The following is a 23,546-nucleotide window of genomic DNA, read 5'->3' on the forward strand; positions in this document are numbered from 1 at the left end:
CGGTGTTTAGCCCTCCTCAAGCGCACTGGCTAACTACTGAAAACATATGAGGCTCCAGGTTTTCAGCCTGATTTCTGCACTACTTTATCTTTTTATTTTCCACACAGCACGATCACGCAGGGTTTTACGTAGCGCAATCGTGTTCCGATTTTTGGTTTTCAATTTCAGTGCAATCATGCTGGGTTTTACGTAGCACAATCACGCTTGGTTTTTTTCTTTCAAGTTACGTGGCAAGAAAAGTCCTTTTAGGAGTTTACAGCGCTAATAGCTCTAACTCGAGCAAATGCGAGATCTGTTGCATTTCAAATGCTTGTTTTACTTTATTGCCAAATGAGCTGCAGAGACATCACCAATATGTATAAAAAATTGTCTGAAACCATAAAACATCTTACAATTTTTTAATCTCAAAAAGCACACATTACCAATATAGTTCCTGTCACTGAAGAGACATACTTTGTGTGCAGATGTGCTCATCACTCATGGTGAAGTTAGCTAATGGATGAAGTGGGCTGAGCCATTGGCAGACATTGTGGTAGGTTAAGTTGAAGGAAAATGTGAATGACACAATAGACCAATGGATGAAGACAGTAGGCTAAAAGTCAATAGAAATAATAATATTAAATATATAATGCTAGAAAAATCAAAATGTCTTGGCTAATGCCAGTTCAAAAAAAAGGCACTTCTCTCTGTGCACAACCAGCAAATCTCTTCATGGAATAGCCCATGGAGTAGGTATCACCTTTTTTCTCGTGCTAACAAGTGTGGATTTGCCATGCAAAGAAGTGCTATTGCTAAATGTTTTATTCTATAATGCTACATTTCTAGAACTACACAAATTGGGTTAAATCGTGAAAATCAATTTTCCAGTCATTTTGCTAATCTTTTTCCATTTTCTGTCATTTTCTAACTGTAGCTCACAGAGTTATCTTACAAAGAATTTAGCTCTAAGTGAGCTGGCCATTTTTGCCGCTGACAGCTGATGCGACCGTGGGGAGACAACATTGAAAACTGGCAAGGCCAGTTACGTTTTCCAACTTTCTGAGGTGAGTAAATAGAGTGATAATTAATTTGGCAATCATAACACTTCTTGTTTACATTTACTAGTGATGACAAAACTGCGGTATCAAGCTTTATATACAAAGTACCCCCCGGACCATCATTTCCTCTGTCCCAAACCTACAACCATGGAAGTGATTTCAGAAACCTGTAGTAGTCAGTACTACCCGGACCAAACAGAGCACTTCTTTTTCCAGTGCAGTTTCAGTATCTAATTGAGGAATTCTGCCAGCACAACTATCTGCCTTGTTAATTATTGAATGATGGCTCACCATCCAACATTAAAACCCATAGTCTAGTCGCACTCATCCTATTTAGTATTTATACATTTTGATGTTTTATAAACCATTTCATGTACACTTTTCGTTTATTCAGAGAGTTGAAGTCTGATTGTGTGAAGTGGGAACCAAATCAGGTGGTCATCCTTATCTGTGTTAAGCTCAACTGTAAGCAAGTTCGAAAAGTTTGATATTCAGTCGTTGCCTCATTAGTGTGTAAGTTCATTCAGCTCTCAGGTTCAGGGCATTACAAGATTAGGGTGTGCGATACTGTGTACATTTTTATCGCAAAATTTCACAACATTCCATTAACATTTTGTGAAATTACACAAACTGTTTTTTGCTTACATTTCACCTCGCTTTTTTACAGGTGCATGAACTTCACATAAAAAAGTGGCACAAGGTACTGGCAACAGACTAGTTCGAATAGAAAATGTCTCTGAGTAAAACATTTTTTGTGCAAATTAGCCACCCGCTGGTAGTTCACAAGACTTGTTTTATGTGACGTGCGCACATGCTTGAAAACATAATGCAAAATCGCTTAATAAATTTTCAAGACATTTTGCAATTTTTTAAAGTAGACATTTGGGAATTTCACACGTTTCTGCAACCCAGCTGTGCATAAAATCCACGACATAAGCTTTATGACATTTAGCCTATGGGTGGGCAATCATTGCAATATGCCATCAATGTCAGACGAAGAAAAGGAATTTCATATTTTCAAAAATGCCTACTTTTTTCAATTTTGCCCAACATTAAATGTCACTAATTCCTGCAGCCTCCTATCCCACCCTATACAGAAAATACATCGCATTGCAGGGATTTGTATGTTCCTGGTGAGAACTGTTTGACGATAGGGAAGTATGATTGCTGCCACTTGCCAAGCCATCTCCTTTTTAGGTCGCAGTCTAAACACATCTAGGGGACATTCAGAAAGCTGACATAGGAATGCATCATGCCAGTTGCTTTCCCTTGGCTTTGTGGTTTGTAACTCACATTTTATTACCTTCTACTTGCTGACTTTATTTGTCTTAGGCTGTCCAGCTTGAGTTAGTACCTTCCCTTACTCAAACCTTATGTACTTTATCATTTAAGGTGCTCTCTTTCTGTAAGCATGCCCGTAAATCTTTTTTCATATCTCGTCACATTTGCTGTGCAAAGACCGAGGTCAAATATCAGGCACTGTCTTCCAAGTGCGCTTGTTTACTTTTCTTTCCCTAATTTCAAAGTGAGACGATTGATGTGATAATCTTGTTGGATACTGGGGATAGGAAAGAGTTTTTTTCTAGCCCACAACAACTGTGTAAGTCTTTCTGAATATATATCAGAATTAGACACAAACGATTAGAAATACAAATGAAGCACATTTTGTTATTTCTTAAGTGTGGTGGAAACAAATACAATGATGTGATGCAATACCCACACATTTTCATCTGTGCAGTGTATAGCTTTATAAGTGAATCTGTGTGTCTGTGCAAATGTAATGGTCATGTCAATCAACAATATGTTGTCTGTAATGACAGTGTGCTACCACACCTTGAATACTCCACTCTATGCCAGTCCACCCTACTCTGTACCACTCCACACCACTGCATTCTAGTCTGCACCACTCCACTTTACACCACTCCATGCCACTGCACTCTGCACCACTCCTCTCTTCGCCACTGCACTCTACTCCACTCCATGCTATGGCTCTCTACTCTATGCTGTAACAATCTACTCTATGCAAATGAACTATTCACCATTATACTCTACACCCATGTACTCTTCTCCACTGCATTCTACTCCAGTCTAGGCAACACCACTTTACACTGCACAACTCCATTCTACACCACTGTATTCTAGGCCACTCTGCAACACTACATCCTATGCCACTGCACTGTAGGTCAGTAGACTCTATGCAAAACATTTTTACTCTGTAACATTCAACTCTATGCCCCTGCACTGAACACTACTCTAATCTACTCTGCCCCACTGCACTCTACACCACTTTACTCTACACCATTGCACTCTATGCCACTCTACTCAACTACTCTCTACCCTACACCACTCCCCTTTAAACCACTTCACTCTACTCGGAAACAATCTATTTTCTGCCTCTGCAGTCTACGCCACTCTACTCCACTTTGCACCTCTCCACTCTATGCCACTGCACTCCATGCGACTCTACTCTGCACTACTCCACTCTGTGGTATTCTACTCTACACCACTGCACCTCTATGCCACTGCACTCTACAGCACTATACTCTGCACCACTTAATGCTACTCTACTCTGCACCACTCTACTCCACTGCACTCTGCAGCACTGCCCTCTGTATCGCTCAACTCTCACCACTCCACTCTGCACCACTCAGTGCCACTCTGCTCCACGCCACTTAACTCTATGCCACTGCACTCTATCCCACGGCATGCTACACGACAGCACACTACACCGCTCTACTCTACTCTATACCACTCTACTCTGTGCCCCTCCACTCAGCGCCAATCCACTCTGCACCACTGCACTCTGCACTACAGGACTCTACTATGCACCTCTCTAATTTAAGCCATTGTATTCTATGATGTTGTATTGTACGGAGCTGAACTCAATGCCACTACATTCAATGCCACTGCAGTCTATGCCACTATTCTCTGCAATATTCCAAGCCAATGCACTCTACACCAGTCCCCCTCTATTCTATGTTGCTCCAATGTATGCCACTCTACGGGACTCCACACAGTGACACTCCAATACACACTATATGCCACTCCACTCTACAAGACTCTACACCACTCTCCTTTACGCTTCTAACTTTTAGCCATGCTGAACAGCAGTCACGCTGGTTTTCAAAATGGCTAAAACACATTGGCAAAACCTATATTTCCTTCATAGGCAAGATCTATTGGTTGTGCCAATGCTTGTTCCAGTCTTGAAAGTTTTGTTGTGAGACTGCTACCAAAAATGGTGAGAACCAGCAACTCACCGTCCTACGCCAGAGATGAAAACTGGCCAATAAGCCCCCTTTCCTGCCCTTTTTATTAAACTGCACCAACGCATCAGTGTGCAAATCTAACACAGTTTTTAAAAGATGATATTAGGTTGCAACTCCCGCTTCACAACGTCGCACAGGCCTAATGGTCATTTGATTAATACAAAAGCGAGGCGTGGGTCCCACGGATGTGGCTCGATTTAGCCCCCTTGGGCTCACAGCTTGGGTTAGTCAACAGTGCCCCCACTACCATCCAGCGTATCTTCTTCCTTTCTACTGCTTCAGGAGGAAGCAAAAGTTAATAATAATATTCTGCATTATTCAGATTACATCTGCTCTGTCTGCACCCTGGGAAATATTGGTGCCATTTCATCAAAGTCATAGGCTTATGTCAAGGAGCATGGGGGCCCTCTCACTCACCAATGCCACCCACAATGGGGCATCACGCAACCATACACCCTGAAGGTGACCCACTCTCTCTTCATGCACAATCTTTATTGAAAACGCATGGCTGCGGCATGGCTATGAACAGTAGTTCACAACAGCCACATATGCAATGCTAATAAAGCTACCAAATGATAGTGGTGTACTTTTAAATAAATATCAGCGACACAGCCCACAGGGATACTCCAGTACTACACACCTCTAGCTGCTCTTAAATTACTGTAGTGTCTGCCTTGTTGGCACCCTGTAGATGGAATCTTTCATTCGTAAACGTTTTTGTGTTGTGCTACTGATCAATTTTATGTACCGGTATAATTTACTATGTGGTGCCCAACTAACCTTCAAGATAGTGCTTTATAAGGCAGCCAAAGGAGCTTTTTGTTTCTGAGGCTAAAATCATTCGGGCTGGTTTTGCAATTTATTCCCTTAATTACCTGGCTTTTCATAACAACAATTAAACATTTATATCTAATGATATTGTCCTCTCGGCTGATTCTTTTTTATGACAACTTAAAGGCCTCTACTGGCAATCCATCAAAGGTTTGCACCGTTCTAAGATGGCGGATATGTAGGTGCATAGAGAAGCCAGGCATTCTGACTGCTGGATACATCCTGCTCACCCTACCTGAGAACGAGGTGACTGTTTTCCTGTACCCGAAGAAGCGGTCAAATCTTGATATCGGTCCAGTCACTGGACTTTCGTTTCTCGACCGTCTGCTGAGGGCCTGTGGATGGAACAGACAACAACACAGCATAAGAAGAAAGTCTGAATGGGTCAAAGTGCAGTCACAGAAGCAGTAGCAGGTCAGGTGGTTCTCCTGTCTTAACTGGGAAGCAAGCAAAATTAAAGAGGAACTGTGATCAATCTCTTAGACTGATGAAGAATGTAATTATTGTGCTCCCAGAAAACCAAGCCATCCTGCTACATGAGTCAGCCCATAAAAGCATCTAATTCAAGGACAAACACACCTGTCAATCATATTGGCTAATTGAATACAGACTTTCCCCATCATCTACACATACTGCATGATTAAAACAGTATAGTCTGTTTCTAAGAACTAAATGGGATGAATAGAAAAACTCCATCATTTTATTTCATTAAACCAATAAACCGTGTGCCACACACTGTAGAGAGATGATATGACTAATTTTCCCTAACGCCTATTCCAGAAAAATGGCTTGAAGGCCAATTGTTGAAAAACGGATTAACTTCATTAAATGGAGCCTTTGCGTCTTTATAATCCTCAGATTCTAAGAAAAACACTCAAGCGGTCATGGTCCTCTAAAGGGAGAACTAAAATGGATGCTTTCATAAGAAAGCTGCTTGCTACTGAAGGCTAAGAATTGATTTATTTAAATGGTTTATAAGGATTATTTCAATTAAGTGTCAATACCATTTTGTAAGTGAAAACATGTCTTTTTAGAAACCTGCAAAGGTATGTGAATTTTTATAAGACATGAATTACACGTGTTTAGACAGAATATCAGAAACAAAAATATTGTGGGACAAAATATTGTGTCAAGAATATCGAGGACAACATATTATGAAGGTAAATTTAGATTGGTAACTCCACATATGTGCACCTTTTAAGTAAACATTTATTTTCAAGGTAAGCAGTACCTCTATAATACCTATTTTCACTTACCGTCTCAATATTTTGGTCCTTGATATTTTTGACACAATATTCTGCCCCCACAATATTTCTGCTTCTGATATTCTGTCAGTGATCTTAAATTAGTGTCATTTTTGGCAATCTGTACCGTTCTTCACCTGCCTCCACTGGGAACCATGACTGATCTGAATTTCAGATGAATTAATGTAGAACACAATTGATTTCCAAGCATATCCACAACTTATCTAGCAGTTTCAAAAATACTTTGGAAAGTAGGGTTGTCAGTAACTGCATACTTTGTGGTTTATTTTAAATTTGGCGGCCTACCTGCCAAATCACCACTGTCTACGCCATCCATATTCAAAGCCCATTGCAGAGTAGGTATATTCCTCTGAAACGGCTCCAGGTGCATTTCAGGAGTTGCTTTGCTAGGAAAATCACATATTTTAACCTTGCATGAAGGAACGCAAGATTGAGCTGGACTTGGGGACTGGAGGTGGCAGGTTCTGTGACATTGTTATGGTATCTCTTTGAAAGTGCATAAACTAATAATGAGCTGAAACTAGCATCCTCTGTACTCCAGCTAAGCTGCTGACCCTTGGAACACTTTGGCTGGAAAGGTATTTAATGCTGGGTACTATATCATTGACAAGTCTGTATTTTAAAATAAAAACACGCATGGATGAAAAAGATGCATTTTTCATGCATTGATGTATAAAATGCATGTTGTGCTTTCCAATTGGGATACATAACAAAAGTCCCCTAGCCTACCTAAGGTTTCCCAGCAAGCCATTTGTATTTATAAAATGTCTGCTTCTCTGATGAATTATTTGACTCTGAAGTTGTGCCAGGTTAGAATTTACAAATGCTAGAACTAGACATACCTGTTTCATTTGCTTTGGTGTCTCCTGGAGATAGTGGGGAGTTGTTCTGATGGTCCGTGTTCAACCTTGACTGCTGCCTTCGCCTAGGTGAGGTTGTGTCCTCAATGTCTAAGTCAGGCATCTGTGTCACACAGACTTTCTCACAGTCTTTGTTGTAAGTCACTGTGGCACAGTCTTTGGTAGATCTGCCTGAGACCTCCTCTCCCACTCCCTCCTGTTTTCCTTGAAACTTGATGTTAGTCTGACTTAAGCTCCCAGGCTGGTTGCCATTAGTCTGCGAGTACACATTGCTGACCTTGGCTTTCTGCTGATCATCTTGGTTGCTATAGACCTTGTACCGAATCATAAGGATGATGATGAAGACAAGGACGGAGGCCACAATAATACCACCAATGATAATGATCATTGTCCCTCCAAGAAACTGGGTGTGGATGGACCGACACTGGCTGTATTCCTGCTGGGTGCTGAACTGCACACAACCAATGGCTCTTGTGGCTGTTAGGGAGGTTATGCCATCATTGTAGACTGCCAAGACACAGAGATCATACTCACGGCCAGCCACCAGGTCCTTGACCAAAAAGGATCTGCTGGAAGCTGGAATCATTCTGGGGAAAAAAACAAAACAAGGTCATATTCATGACTGGTTATTCACAATACGCTATTACTCAGTCTGGTAACGCATCTTGGGTAGACCATGTCATCCACTAAGCTCCTGCCTAATTCCTCTATTTTATTCCTCGTTTCCTATTTTGAAGCCCTCTTTTCTTTCTCTCCTGTCCATGTTCAGCACTATGAAGCGAGGTCATGGTGGTGTAAGGTGCTATACAAAGAGGATAATTTCAGTTTGACGTTTTCTTAAGTCGTCCATCACCCCTAACAACTATAGCAGGCTGTTGGTCCTGATATAAACAAGAGATCTCCTTCACTGTTGTCTCTAATGTTGAAGTGCTCTGAGAGGTTTAGATGTAGAGAGCAGATGTATGTTTCAGTTTAGTTGGGAAAGAGTGATCAACATCCTAGTATATAATCACATTTGCGAATGGCTCACCAGTTGACTATGAACCATCTTCAGAGCTAAAACGTGCCACTGAACGGGTCAGTCGATAGGGAATGTGTAAAAGAGGCAGCAGCACTCAGCCACAGTTTATAGCACAGCAATAAATATACACAACAATGCATAGCATCATAAAAGTAGTGCCTGCTGAATAAAACAATCTTGATAGTGACAATATTGATATAGAGCTACACCGACAAGGGGAAAAATCAAGGTTAGGCAGATTCAAATACGCAGCAAATGGCCATGTGCGAAGACAAAATATTGAGATGCAAGTTACAAAGTAAATATTTCTTTTGAAGTTTCCCAAGGAACACCCAAAGGCCCTCATAACGAGCTCTGCAGTTTTAATCACCACTACCATGCTGTAACTCCTAGCCAACACCATACAATTACCAGTTAAACCCCATGTAATAGGGAATAACTGTGCAAACTTGGTTTTACATGGCATGAAACTACACAGAATTCTCAGTTCCATGGGATATTACACTCTTATTTACCTCTTGCGATAAACAGGTGGTAATTGGGGCAGAGGCTTCAAGGCAGAGGAGGAGAAAGGGGAGAGAAGGAAGTCAAGTGTGGCTGTGGGGACAAAAAATGGCTACGGTTGCAGCCAAAGCTTAAATCAAATTTACTGGGCAGTATTTTCGGCCTGTAAAACTGGGTCTAGTGTTCCAGCATCCAGGAAAACACGAAGCCAGGGGTGAACGGGCAATTCCACTGTGCCAGATTCACAATGAAGGCCACAGATAGCAGTATGAATAAGTCAAAGAGTTGAGAACCAGTCGTGTGCTTAGTGATGGTGTGAGTTTCATCATCTTCACAAGCATCAACCCACTGTTAAAGGCAGATGTCACTGAAGATGATAAAAAAAGGCAAAGCAAGTGGAAGATTGTGACTGCTGAAGCAAACATGCATTGGCAAAGCCAATAGGTCCTACCTTTGGGACCTACTGGCTTTGCCGCTGCCTTTTATCATGCTAATCAGCATAAGCAAAATGCTGTGCACCATGGAGAATAGTTTTTAAAAAGCTGTGAAAATGCGATTGTGTCATTTTGTAGCTTTGCACATGCTCTATTAGAAAATGACACAGTTGCCAATTTTATTTCTAAGATAGATCCCTACACAAAAAAGAGAAGACATAGAAGTATTGTGAAAGGTCACTAAAGGTGGACAGGGGGGAAGCCATTTTTTTAATACGTTAAAAAAAGACCCAGGGGGGAGATGGTTAAGCAATGTGAAGAGGGTGGGAGTGAGGGGCAGCCATAGGGAGTGTAAGGATGGGAGAGGAAACGCTGCACTTAAAGTAGAAGCATGTGAGCCAGAAAGCAACATGGGGGAGAAGGGTGACACCAACATGGAAGGAGCCAAGGGAGAAGCACACGGCTGAAAGGGAGTAACAAAGAGTGTAGTGGAGGGGTAGAAGAGAAGTACATGAGGGAAACAACTGGAAAATGAGTACAATCTCTTGGAGTGCTTAACTAAAAAGAAACATGTGGTTCCCAAAACGTAAGCAGAGGAAGGACCCACTTAAAGAGGCTATGGTCCAGGGGAGAGACTAACACAGAAGAGGAAGTCAAGCATAAATAAGGCAACTGATAATAAGCAATGGCAAAGCCAAAGGGACTCTCCTTTGGGACCTATTGACTTTACCAGTGCTTTTTAGTGATGTAGTACAGCAACCCTGACATTGTGCAGCATGGCTTAAGACAAAAAAAGGGACTATGATGAGGTCTCTGCTGCCACATCTTTTTGTAGGTGACCACATGTATCACCATGCATGCATGCACATTTACAAGGATGCAATTGCCTTTTTCCAGCTTGTACATTTCGCAATGGATCAGTAAATAAAACAAAGCAAAAAAGGGATTTTAGTTTTTCCAAAGTCCAATGCTTTCTATAGTTGGAAGAGTAAATCTGATCCAGTGGCGTAACAAAACTTGAGCCCGCCCCCCCCCCCCCCACCAAGTACATGGAGGCCTCCTGCCAAATTCACTCAGGAGCTCAAAGGCCAGGGTACTGTGCTGAGGAGGGCTCCTGAAGCTTGCCCCCCCTGCACTGCAGGGGGTGTGAGGGCCTTTGTTACGCCACTGATTTGACCCCTCCAAAGTCTAACATGTTCCCTATATGACTTTTATATGTTAGAGATGGAATAGTAAATCTAACCCCTCCAAAGTCCAATATTTTCAATCCTTTTTCTTATGTTAGAGTGAGAATAGTAAATGTATCCACTTCAAAGTCCGATATTTACCCTACTTTTGCTTATGCTGGAGTGGGAATAGTAAAACTGTCTCCCCCAGAGTCCTCAATTTTCCCTACTGTTGTTAAGATTGGAGTGGAAACAGTAAATTTAACTCATTCAATGTACGAATTGTTTTGAATGGTAATATTTATTTTACTTTTGTATTTTTTTAACATGCTTAAATTCTGAAAACTATACTATAAAACTATTTGTAACAAAGATATATAAATATATATATATATATATATATATATATATATATATATATATATATATATATATATATATAGAGAGAGAGAGAGAGAGAGAGAGAGAGATTGAGAGAGAGAGAGAGAGAGAGATAGAGAGAGAGAGAGAGAGAGAGAGAGAGAGAGAGAGAGAGAGAGAGAGGCAATCTTCCTCTTTCAGTTATTCCTCCCTGGCCCATCCATAACTCGTGGGGCCCAGAGTGACTTAGAGAAAAGTGGCACAGTCAGGTGCAATTTTAGTCCTTTTAATTTTTTTTACAAAATCGTCTCAGTGGTGCCATCCAAAAATGAATGTCGATGCATTTCGGCTGTAGCCTTCAACTGGCCATGAAACTGATAAAATGCAAGTGTGTTAAAAAGAGGCTAACTGCCCTTCCGATTCATAGACATAGGTGACATATCACACCATGGTTATATTATGTGTTACTTCTCGGTCCCGAGAGTACATATCTACTGAGGTAACAGTGGCAAACACTGAGGACCTATTTGCATCTTAATGTAACACAAGCAACTAGTACCTCTAAAAGCTGATTACAATATAAATATTATTGCATTTAGTGACACCATCATAGTTATCAATAACATTTGGAGCTGATTTGAAATAGTATAAAGCATAATAAAAGTGGTCTTATATACTCAATAAAAGCATTGCCATGAATGTAATTGTATACATTTAGAAATAGTGATTACTGCTCTTCATAAGCTTCAGATGCTGTGGTGGAAGTACTAATGAGTCCTCTTCTAGGGCGATGGTATTGTGCAAAATTCTAATTAAGTGACTAGTGCCTACATCAATCAGTAAGGGTACTAATAATTCTGAACTTACTATCATCCTCATGACTGCCCAAAGTATTTTCAAATGTCAAACAGATGCCCAATAAGAGGAAGAATGCTTTTGAATCATCCAGTAGAGCATTAGTAAAAAGCAAAGATGTAATAACGTGACTAGTGCCTACATCATCCAGCAACAGTAGTGATGATATCACACTAAATAACATGAATTGATTCTGTCTGAATAAAATGACTAATGCCTACGTAAACCATTGTCAGTACTAGTAGTATTGCAATTAATAGCATAATTCTATCTGACTATGGTATACACCTCTGTCAACAGACACTCATAGCAGCCAAAGTACTCTTGAGTCCTCATATAGAGCAATGATAGAAAGCACAGTGCATATAAAGCGGCTAGTACCTATATAAAAAATCCTAATCATTTTGCACTTTATAATATGATTACAACTGCCCATAATCTTCTCAAATGTCAAAACAATGCTCATGAAAATATAAGTGTTCCTGAACCAACCTGTAGAATGGTCATAGAGTACACACTACCGATGGAATGACTAGTGCCTGCATCCATCAATGGTGACACTAATATGTTTACTCTAAATAACACTATTATCATTGCCCACGACCTCCCAGATGGCAAACAAATGCTCATAACAATAGAAATCCTACCAGATCTTCATATTGAGCGAATTCGGAGATTTGGCTAACATGGATCCCAAGGATCACAAAATATGAAAAAATGCACAGTACTAGTAACACTTGTTTGGGTGCCATTCTCCAAATTCGGAATACTGCCTGACATTGATCACTTATAGTATAGCAAAATATATGTTTTCATGCACATCAGAATCCTTCTTATCAAAGAGAAAAAGTTTGGCAGGACTCATTCTTATCAGAAGAAAATATGTATACAAATACTGTTTATAGGGATTCATTCTACTCCAATACACAGTCTAATAATCAGTCAGATCAAGCTCTAACGCAAAAACACATGCAATTCTGCATCAGAGTTCAAGCCCAAGAGCAGCTCTGTATTCATCAGTATGATTCTTCAAGATTCTAACTGTCATAGTGCACGTTCTCGAGCTCCACCTCTGGGAGCTTTCTTCACATGAAGAATCCCATATAACAGAGAGAGACCAATACTCTTTCCTCCATGATTATTCCATCTGTGCTTAACCATTGCATACGTCATATCCTTCTGTTGAATGGCACGAAGACATTGCAATATTCGTAATTTGAGTTTATTGATGGTGCTCCCAATATATTGTTTGCACATACGCATTCCAGAACATAAACCACATCTGGAGTTTCACAATTAATACAGTCATTTATCTGGAATGTCCTACCTCTTTGTGATTTAAATGTTTTTGGCACGCAGAAACTCAACTAATTGTCTTTTTTGTGGCGACTGTCATGAGGCATTGAGTCAGATGTTGTCCTAGAGACCATTTTTACCATAGCTGATCATTGGGCAATCTGTTAGCACTTGTTTCATTGTCTTGTCCATTTTTAACAACTGCAAATGCTCCTTTAACTATTGTTTCACAAGAATGCTTGATTCCTCATATTCTATAATGTACCTCAATATGGGGTTTTTTCTGTATTATCAGCTTTCTGGTGTTTTGGAATCTAGAGTTCATCTCTCCTGAATTACTAGGCTCTCATTTGGGCATCCTGCAGCACACTTTCAGGATAAACTCTCATTATGAATCTCTGGGGCATTTCTTCAGTGTCTCTAGCAAATTACATCTTCTGAGCAATTCCTACCTGCTCCACTTTAGTGCTTTTGGATGTCCACTATTCGTGTGGAGTAGATTATTACAGTTTGTAGGTTTCCTATGTATGCGGGTACACAGCTTTTCATTTGCAACATAAACCGTTATATCCAGGTATATCATTCTGGTGGCACTGATTTCATAAGTAAATTTCAATTTTTGAGGATTAAGATCCCATGAGTTAATAAAATCTGTAAGATCTTGTTCATTTCCGTGCCAAATGAGAAATCATCTATGTAACATACCCACATCACTATTTGCTCCAGGAAGTCTTTGTTATGGTTAGCCCAGATTGTTTCAGCTTCCCAGTCACCCATTGTCAGGTTGGCATAAGTTGACACGCAAAAGAGGTTCCAATTGCTGTTTTCCGAATCTGTACGTAGTATGTGTTATTACATAAAAAGTATTATTTGTCAAGCAGAATTTCAACATGTCTAGTAGCATTTCTCTATGTTCCAGGAGACTGGTCTTGATCTCAAATAATGCTTACATGCCTTGACCCCATCAGTATGTTTTATTGAGGTATACAATGATACAACATCTATTGTCGCTATCAGGTAATCTTCCTTCCAAGCGTTGCCATTAATGCATTTAAGAAAATCTACTGGGTCCCTGAAGTATAACAGCAGAATTGGTGAATAATGAAAAAGAAACACATCTATCAACCTGGAGGTATTTTCTAACAGTGATCCTACTGCACTAACTATTGGTCTGCCTGATGGATTTACAGCATTTTTATGTACTTTTGGTAAGAAGTATATAGTTGGTATCACCAGGTGGTCATTTTTTAGATATGCTTATTCTTGACTATCTAGGAGGCATTTCACATGTCATTCTCTCAATTTTTGATGATATATCTTTGCATGTTGAGGTGTGAGGTAAACATCCAACTGTTTGTAATTTTTCTGATCCAGAATCGGTCTCATTACCTCCTTGATGTATTTATCATGGCCCATGACCACAATATTACTTACTTTGTCTGAAGGCTTGACTATAATCTGATCATCTTTCAATTCCTTTAAACCCAGCCAATTCTGTTTTCTCATGTTCCTTCTGTACATATTTTTTTGCCCACCATGTCCTCTTTTCATAGCAATCCTATTCAGATCATCTACCATTATTTCTTGAAAAATATCAATTTTGTTACCCGCTCGTAATTGAGGACAAAATACAGATTCATTTTAACAACCACTGGTCACAGTTGCATCCGTTTGTATCCCCAATGATTCACAAAATTCTTTGTCTGGAAGAGAGCTGATCACTCTGGTATCCATCATCCGACTCGATTCATCTTCCATACTAGAAAGTAATCTCAAATTACTTACGTCAGTCGTTATGATAGTCGAGTTATCAGACATTTCAAATTTTGAGTCCTTCATTGTAAATTTTGAGTGCCTCTGATTCTTTTTCGTTGCATAGTATGTTTGCAGTTTTAATTTTCGACAAAATTTGTATAGATTAATCCTAGCATTTGAAAGGTCCATACTGATCATTTTGACAAAGGTGAGACCCTTGTTCAACAAATTCAAATGATGTTCTTTCAGTTCTTTGGAAGATAAATTAATAACCAAACTCTTGTCCATTGTTATCATTGATTTTTGTTGTTTACCCTTTTCTTTCCTCTTCCCCTTTGAACTTCTTGTGCATTTGCATGTGTGGTGGGTTTGTGATATTCCCCTCTGCCACCCCTCCATGTTTGCATTTGGAGCAGGCGCAGCTCCCAGGAAAAATCCATTCTTGATGCTCCCACAGTCGGGTTCTCATCTTCCGAACTCGCTCCAAAGCTCTCCAAACTGGATACTGAAAACATAGTCTGTTATATGTCTTTTGTAGGGTTCATCAAATTTCTTAGCAAATATATAGACTCTTCCACTCTCATAATCTATTTTATCTCGAATAAACTTCTTAAATTTTTTTGCCTCGACTTTTTTTTCATGTTTCTCTACTCTTATTTTTATCTCATTCAAGGTCTTCATGATCCCTTCTTTTGCTTTTTTAGGTTCCAATGATGCTTCAATCTCTTTGATCCATTTCGTGATTAATTCCAATTGATGCTCAGCCTGGATAATTAAAGTTTTCATGAGTTTCATAGAACATTCTACAGTGTCATGTTGCCATTGTTGCAGTAAGTCTGAATATATATATATATATATATATATATATATATATATATATATATATATATATATAAACTGCGAAGAAGTCCTGCTATTCTTCCTGCGCTCGCCTGTCGAGGTTGGTGCTCAAAAAATGGGCGCAGGACCCATTTAATGTAAACTTCACATAATATTCAAACGCTTGCACTCCATGCAATTACTGTTCTTTATTCACATCCAAAAATCCATATCATATCAAAAAATCCATTGTGACACAGAAACACAAATGGGGTGACGCATTTCAACCATCACGGTCTTCTTCCTTGGCCCTCCAAAAACACAAGTATGCAACTCTTGTGGCCCTCCTATTTCCTGAAAGGAAGGCCAAGGAAGAAGCCCGTGATGGATGAAACGCGTCGCCCCATTTGTGTTTCTGTGTCACAATGGATTTTTTTATATGATATGGATTTTTGGATGTGGATAAAGAACAGTAATTGCATGGAGTTCCAGCGTTTGAATATTATGTGAAGTTTACATATATATATATATATATATATATATATATATATATATATAGTCACTGATAAACAAAGCGTTACAGGGATATTATAGTTAGGTTGACGTTTTACCCATCCAAAACCATAGAGATTCTGCAGTTTAGTTATACTTATAGTTATACTTATGTTAAGAAACTATAACTTGTGGCCTAAAGTAACTGTACAGCATGAGTTATAGTTTCTTTAGCTTAGTATAACTATAACTGCTGAATTTCTATGGTTTTGAATGGGTAAAACATCAACCTAGCTATAATGTCCCTGTAACCTTTGTTTTTTTCAGTGAATTTCTATGGTTTTCTTAACGCACACGTTAATATTTGTATCAGGTTGCGGCAAGCCAATCAGGGCCTTTTCTTTTCTCCAGGATCAGAGGAGGATCCAAGGAGAATCCGAGAAGAATCTGAGAAGGATCCTCAAATCCACAGATCAACTGAAAAAAGGTGCAATTTTTTGCCCATGAGTGGTCCCTAAAGAACCCATCCATGTGTCCTGTGGGGTCAGGATACTTGTATCCTGACTCCTTATATGTTTTTGCACTCTTTTTTTCCCACCCCCAGACAATGTGAGAAATTCAATGTGAGAAACAAAATGGCAGCTGCAACTTTTCTGTCAGTTTGCGGCCAGTCAATCAGTGTCTCCCTTTTCCTCCGAATCCACAGAGGATCTGTGGAGGATCCACGGCCCTATATATACAAATGTGGTTTTCAAATAATAACTAGAAAACGACTGAATAGATTTACACCAGATATCAAAAAGGCCTGTTTCTGGACCAAGAGCTACCCTTCTGACTAAATTTGGTGAAGTTCCGTCCAGTGGTTTTGGCGCTTTCGCTGTTCAAAATCCCTATGGAAAGATTTATGGGGAAAATGCATTTTGGGACTCCCTCTTTTTCTCGGCCCCCGCAGATGAAGTGACCACCATTGTTTTGTGGAAAATTTTGTGAAGCTAAAGTTATTAGCAAAACAAAAACACTTTTTCTAAGAAATTCTGCCCTAACTATAACTACCTAATGGTTACTGCTACTAGGTTATATTTATATATATATGTATAAAACCGAAACTGCGCTTTGTAGTATGTTTTGTGATATTTGTAGTAGTACAAAACATACTACAAGTTGCACAAACTAGGTGCAGAGTTTTACGCCTCTGTAGAGCCTATACTTATGTGTGAGGAGTCCTCCATCCCGACTGTGGAATCACTGCACATGTAAGTAGATGTTTTAGTAGTAAATGTAAGAGGGATTAGAGGGTGAGGGGAAAGGGGCAGACTTACTACAAATGGGGATAGATGGGGGAAGTTGAGAGGTTTAAGGAGGGTCGGGAAGGGGTTTAGGGAGGGAGGTCACTCACCTACAGAAGAGTAAGTCAACTGATTTACTCCAGGAGTGGAGATATGTAACTTACACTTTTAAAATTAATTTACATTCACAGTTTGTGAATACCAAAAGGAGTAAACATACTTCGAAGTGTAGACTTACTCAAATGTGTGTAAATCAGGCCTATGTTTGTTTATTGTTTTTTTTCTTATTGTTATTCATAATTGCAAACACTTTAATTTATATGAATTGTTTAAATATTTTCTAATTTATTACATGGGTATATTTGTATTTCTATGTTATATGTTTAAAATATTTTTATTATATTATTAGTTACAATTTTAATAATCAAATTAAATATAATGCTACATATTGTAAATTTGATACACTTGCCTGTTTTGTCAATGTTCTGGTCCACTCTATTTTTGTTTCAACATTTTTACTGTTTATATACAAAGTATTCAAACTCGATGTTTCAGTTCCCAATATATTTTTTACAATATTTATTTATTGCAATATTGTTCCTGATGTTTTGTATGATTTGTCATATAAGCGAGTGAGAAAGAGCAATGTACATTATGGGTGCAGAGAAGCACACAGGTGAAACAGAGCAGTTTGGAGATGGGCTGGAAAGTACATGGGTGAGAGACAGCAATGTGGGCATCAGAGAAGTAAGGCGAAAAAACAGTTCTCTAAGAGTGAGCAGTGGAAGGACACATATAAGTAGGATATACTCCTGTGGAGGAACAGACACAAGCTGGACAAAGCAAGCTATTGAATAAAAAGCAAGCAAATGAGAGTGGCAATAATGATAACCAATGGCAAGCAGTAGGTGCATTTAAACCCACTGTAAGATCTGGTAAGCTGACAATAGATCTTTTAGCTACCAAACATGTACCCAGCCTGTTAGGCTCAACGTTAAAATCAAGCTAATGGGGTGACAATGAACACAACCACTGGTAAGCCATGGGCAGGCTCTAAGCCCACTGTAAGTTCACAATAGTTCTTCCACAACCAGACATTCTGTGCTGTCAGGTAGGATCGACCTAATCAGGACTGGGCTACAAAATGGATCTTCTAGCAGGGGAGTGCCAAGGACGTTGTGCTGGGGAACAAGCTGCAGTGGAAGAGAAAATGTTCTGTGCAGCCCCTGATGCCCATGAGTGAAGGAGAGGAATGGATGGGGCAGGCTGGTTGAGAACAAAGAGAACTGTAACTTAACAGTGTCTGTGGTATTATGGTACAAAACAAAACGTTTTAGGGCTCTCTATGTCCACTGGGAGCATGGGGCTATACCTTAACACACTTTTTGAGTTGCTGATGGGATGTTAAAGAGGCAACTCACAAATAACACATCATGATTTCTGTGGCACGCATCACACCTATGAAAGCTTGCCCACTGGCACTCTCCATTCCCTGTGCCTCCTGGCAAGGGTTTCAAAAGGACATAAACATGCAGCAGCTATGAGAAAACAGATGGCTATGTCAACAGACATAGTGGGTGGAAGCTGGATGGGAAGCCGGGATGGGGGTTCTCGTCTGGAAACTGAAGACAGTGAGCTGTCAGGTGTTGCAACGAAAGGAAAGAATGGCTTGTCATTCCTGAAACACTTTTTAGCAAAATGCCAACAGGCTGAGAGAAAGCCAGGCCTGTAGAAAATAACATGTAGAAGCTCCAGTCTTCTTTTAGGGCACTCGGGATAAGCAGAGATCCTGGAATAAGGGCTCCTCTATCCCTCTCCACCCAAGCAAAATGGTTGCTAGCTTTGTGAAGCCACTCTCCATAGATGCAGGGTACCGGGCTTGCCCTGTGAGCCCTTGCCTCAGTCACTCATCCATTTGCAGTCTGTAACTCCTCTCCTCGTAATCACTCAAATCTCTGCATCTCAGCGTGCGATCACACCCAAAACAGATGCTGGAATTCTGTTCTGTTTAAATCTGTTCCCTGCTTTATATGTTTTTATGACAGGACACGAAACTGACCAGTTATGAATTTTCATGGAATGCCTAGCTCCAACACGATGACCTTATATCGCTCTTTAATACTTGAGCGTGTGCGTACATTAATGCCACCCAATTTATACTGCCCACGCGCCCAGCAACATAACTTTTCAATGCAGGAGCGGCAGTTTTCTGTGGCACCCAGGGGAACCAAGGTGTCGCGTTTTGTTAGTGGCTCTTTGGATGCTGCCCTTTTCCGATCTCTCACCCATTCCATCGCCTAAAGTTTTTCATTTTTGGCTTAATTTTAGTCCCGTTGCTAGGAGACGACGAAGAAATACCCATCACGCAGCTCACCTAGAATGACTTCTGGCTATTGAAAGTGACCTTTTCCAGTCGTATCATATTCGTAGAGGGGGTTCTGTTTTTTTCTGACACCCTGTTTTTCTGTTGCCTTGCTCGCCTGGGAACGTGGGCTCCTTCAGGGGATTATTAGCAGCAATGAGCTCTTGCTCGGTGCTGTTGTGTCTTAAACATGCGTCACGCTGACAGGAGAAGGCGAGAGAACTTCCATGAAACAGCACAATGGTGAGCATTAAGGCAAGCAGACGATTTTCTTCCAGCTGGGAAGCTTGCCACTGAGAGGATGTGGGGCCAGGTGGATTCTCTCAAAAGTGCACGTGCCCCAAGCTCGTATACAAGGCTCCTCATCGCCATTTTGTGAGCTGATGGGACATCATTGCACCCCATAGAAGGTGGTGCCTGAAAGCCACCATATATAAGGTATAATTTGACCGTAGAGCACCGCGCTGTTAAATTTCTTGGCATCAGCTTCTTCCCTCCGCTCCCCGGGACAATGGCATGCTTTTGTGGCTGCCGCTCCTGCCTTGATAGACCAATTACTGAAACCGTTACATGTCAATTATTCCTGCAGAGCCGCATTACCCCATTTGGTAATTTAGGTGCATTAACTATAGTACAGCGCAGCACAAATTTAGCTCGTTGCTTGTAAGTATCTTTTTTTACACAAGCCTTGCTCTGTAATGCGAAGTTTGTTCTTTGTTGTGAGGAGTGACGGCTGGGCAAGAGTTGGATTTGGGGTAGAGCCTTTCAATAACAGCCTTTCAGCAGCAGTTTGATTCAAAGGTGAATGCTTTGTCGGCCGGACATGTTAATTTTTACCACACTGAAAAGCCACGTTTCACTTAATTGCAGTCGAGGTTCTCTCTTAAATCTTATTGTGCCTCGGCCTCTGATGTTCAATGCTATTAAGTAGAGTCAACGTGTGTTAAAAAGAGGTTTTGAACCAAAATGCCATGGGTGTTTAACGTTATTCTGTGAGTGCCAGATGGCGGGATTTTCAGCACATTCTCGGGCGATAAATATATTTTGTTATGCACGGGGCCGACTTGTGACATGTGCGAGTTGGATCAGTGCCCGGGGCGCCTAGATTGAGAGGGTTGCTCTGGTAGCTAACTGGCCTTGCGAGCTGCCCTGAACAATGTTTTCTATCCAGGCTGCCAGTTCAGTTCATTTCCTCCAAGCAGACTATAAAATCGTGTTTTCTTTACTTTTCTTATCCTCCCTCCGATGCCATTTCTCCCACTCTCTTTTCCTTCTTCCTCTCACCCTTGTCTCCTCTGGCCTCTCGCGTCCAGTTTAGCAACTGAATAGGTGATTCAGGTGAGAACACAATGAGCAAACGTGTGTTCACAGGCTGGTCAGTGCTCAAAGGTATTGGGCCAGGAAGTGACCTGTGAGCAAAAAAAGGCCCCTATACTGGGATCACCAATGATAGGGGGTGGATGGGAAATGGATAGAGAAGGAGAATCACGAGGGGTGCCAAACTCTATTTTGCCCGCTGTCAGCAAAAATGCTGTCCCGCTCGTGCAGGTCCAAATTTGTTTGCAGAGGAGCCTCAAATTTCAACAGCAGGCGAAATCTAACCTATTGCTTTTACAAAAGCTCGATACGTCTGCTATTAGGTGAGAGGATGAGGCCACTTTTCTTCAGCCATCCTCAGATTTGGTTATACAATTATCGTAAACCTCAGTCTCCAGCTAAAGTCAAATAGTTTTTAAGTAGCACTCACATCATTGGGCAACAGAGAGATGTGTAGATGAGAAGCATTAATGACGTAGCTATAAATTGCTTTACAGGAGCCTTAAAATACGTTTGTCACCCTCCCATGAATAGAGCTCATTTTATAACTGTTGGAAGACGGAATAAGACACAAGGATTCACACTTGTGATGGCAGGTTCAATAAAGATCTCAGTAACACGTTTGACTTAAAGATTTATGTCGTAGAGAGACGATAAGTGGTGTAACCTGTGTTGTTATTGGCATGTGTATCACGCACAATGTGCCACTGGTATGGAACTTAAGCCCTTTCTCTAGTCCGCAGGTGGCTTCGCAAACAGTTCTGCGATTTCCATCGCAGACTGAAGTCTGGTTCATTTTGTGAAAAATAGCAGTCTCTACTGTGGCTGGGGGTGTTCCTGTGTTAGATGAATGTACCAACCGCAATGCCAACGAGTTGATGGTGAATGTTCTTGCTGTTTGATTGGGTGGAGTCAGAGAGTGGCACCACATTGCTTACTTCTAGCATGGTAGTCATTTCTATTCTACAACAGACATGTATGTGCACAAGATCATTTGTGGTAGTCGTGTACTGTGATAGCAAGTTAATGGCATTTATAGGATGTGCTGGATATGATAGGACTATTGTCTTAATGTGTTTTTGTATGACAGTGTATGAGTGTATAAGGTGTCCTTGTGAAGAATGCGTAGATTGGTAATGCTGAGCTATGTATCACACAGTGGAAACTGAATTGACTCTAAGCACTTGTGTGAACTTGGCTTGTAGCATACTAAATTGTTATGTATTCCCAGCTGTTAAAAATAATGCAGTGCAGAGTGTGCCCCTACAAGGGCTTTGGTTATGTGAGTATGTTAATGGTGTTTCAATAGCGCAAACCTAGCCAAAATGCTGCAGCGCGCTGTACATGACCAAAGGCAAGCTTAAAGTTGTCAAGTAATAGAAGAAGAAGCTGAGTAGGGGACGGTTGATGCATTCAATGTAGTGTTCTTTAAAGAGGTGACTCTTCAACTCTTTCCTTAATTAAAGCAGCACTGGGGCACTCCTGATGCATATGGGTGTTGTTCTAACATGCAGGCCAATAATATGAATCCCTGCAAAAATGCCACTGCCTCTAATCCTTGGGATGATTCAATTGAGCATCACTAAATTTAATTATAATAACACCCGAGATTAGATTAGTAACATAATTTGCAACATTCCTAGGCAATTTTGCTCTGACCAGGGCAAAATCTCATTTTTGGACTGATCAGTCCATTGTAAATGTCATTTTTACATTGATCTGGCAGGTTAAATGTTGATGCAATATTGTGCTGCATCGCTGCATAAAGTCCAGACCAGTGAAAACATATGCAGCGCTAGTGTGATTTATGAATTCGGACCACTGCTAGCATGACACCACCAGACAAAGGAAGCGTATATTGTAAAGAAAAAAAAAAAGTAACTGAGACACGCATATGAGAATCCTTATTTAAAAACAGAGAAAACACTCAACATCTCAGCTGGTTTATTGCACCAGCAAAGATCTATATTCTGCTGCTCCTACTTATAAACCTCGCTCAAAAATGATAATTTTTTTTTTTAATTGCCGCTATGCAATTCAAGCTCTTAAGGGGTTGTGCCTGTGGCTACACAAAGAACAACGCAGACAATGCCAGCACTCAGCTACCAGGTGAGCGCCGCAACCCATGAATTCCTTTGATCACATCCCATTTAGTTAGCAGGCTATTCACCATGAACTCTTAAGGCACACTTAAGAATACAGCTGAAAGTAGAGAAGGAAACAATGAAGAGGCAAGAGAGCAGCATCACAAAGATAGAGAAGTGATGTAGCACTAGGGAGCTATAAAACAATGTTAGGTATTATACAGAGCTATTTCTCATTCAGTGCATTGCATGAAGAAATAGCACAACCACTACCTTCACCTAATTACTACATTGCATGATAGCTTCTAGATGTGGAGTTAAGCAAAGTAAGTGTATACTTGCTCTGGGATGTTATGGGAGGTAATGCTGTGGTTGTAATATTTTTTAAGTCAATATATACTCGATATAGTCACAGACAATCTAAGGTAAACATCAGACAGTCTGAAACTCTGATATCAGCTAAAACATTCAAAACATTATATTGCTTATAGAAACACTCAACATGCCTAAAACTGTACTAATTGTAAACAAGA

The 23,546-nt window shown here is 40.4% G+C and overlaps 1 protein-coding gene across 1 annotated transcript in view; it reads right to left on the reverse strand.

Moving 5' to 3' along the window:
- The window catches only part of LOC138259311 (leucine-rich repeat and fibronectin type III domain-containing protein 1-like protein), a 345,013-nt gene that overhangs the window by 27,591 nt on the left and 293,876 nt on the right, over window positions 1–23,546 (reverse strand). The window contains exons 3-4 of the mRNA XM_069206935.1: window positions 7,245–7,849; window positions 5,373–5,472 (exon numbers count right to left, since the gene is read on the reverse strand). Coding sequence (XP_069063036.1) covers window positions 5,414–5,472; window positions 7,245–7,849 — 664 coding nt within the window. The 3' untranslated portion in view covers window positions 5,373–5,413. The remainder of the gene's footprint in view (window positions 1–5,372; window positions 5,473–7,244; window positions 7,850–23,546) is intronic.

Source organism: Pleurodeles waltl, chromosome 9 (genome assembly GCF_031143425.1).
Source record: "Pleurodeles waltl isolate 20211129_DDA chromosome 9, aPleWal1.hap1.20221129, whole genome shotgun sequence".
Taxonomy (NCBI): Eukaryota; Metazoa; Chordata; class Amphibia; order Caudata; family Salamandridae; genus Pleurodeles; species Pleurodeles waltl.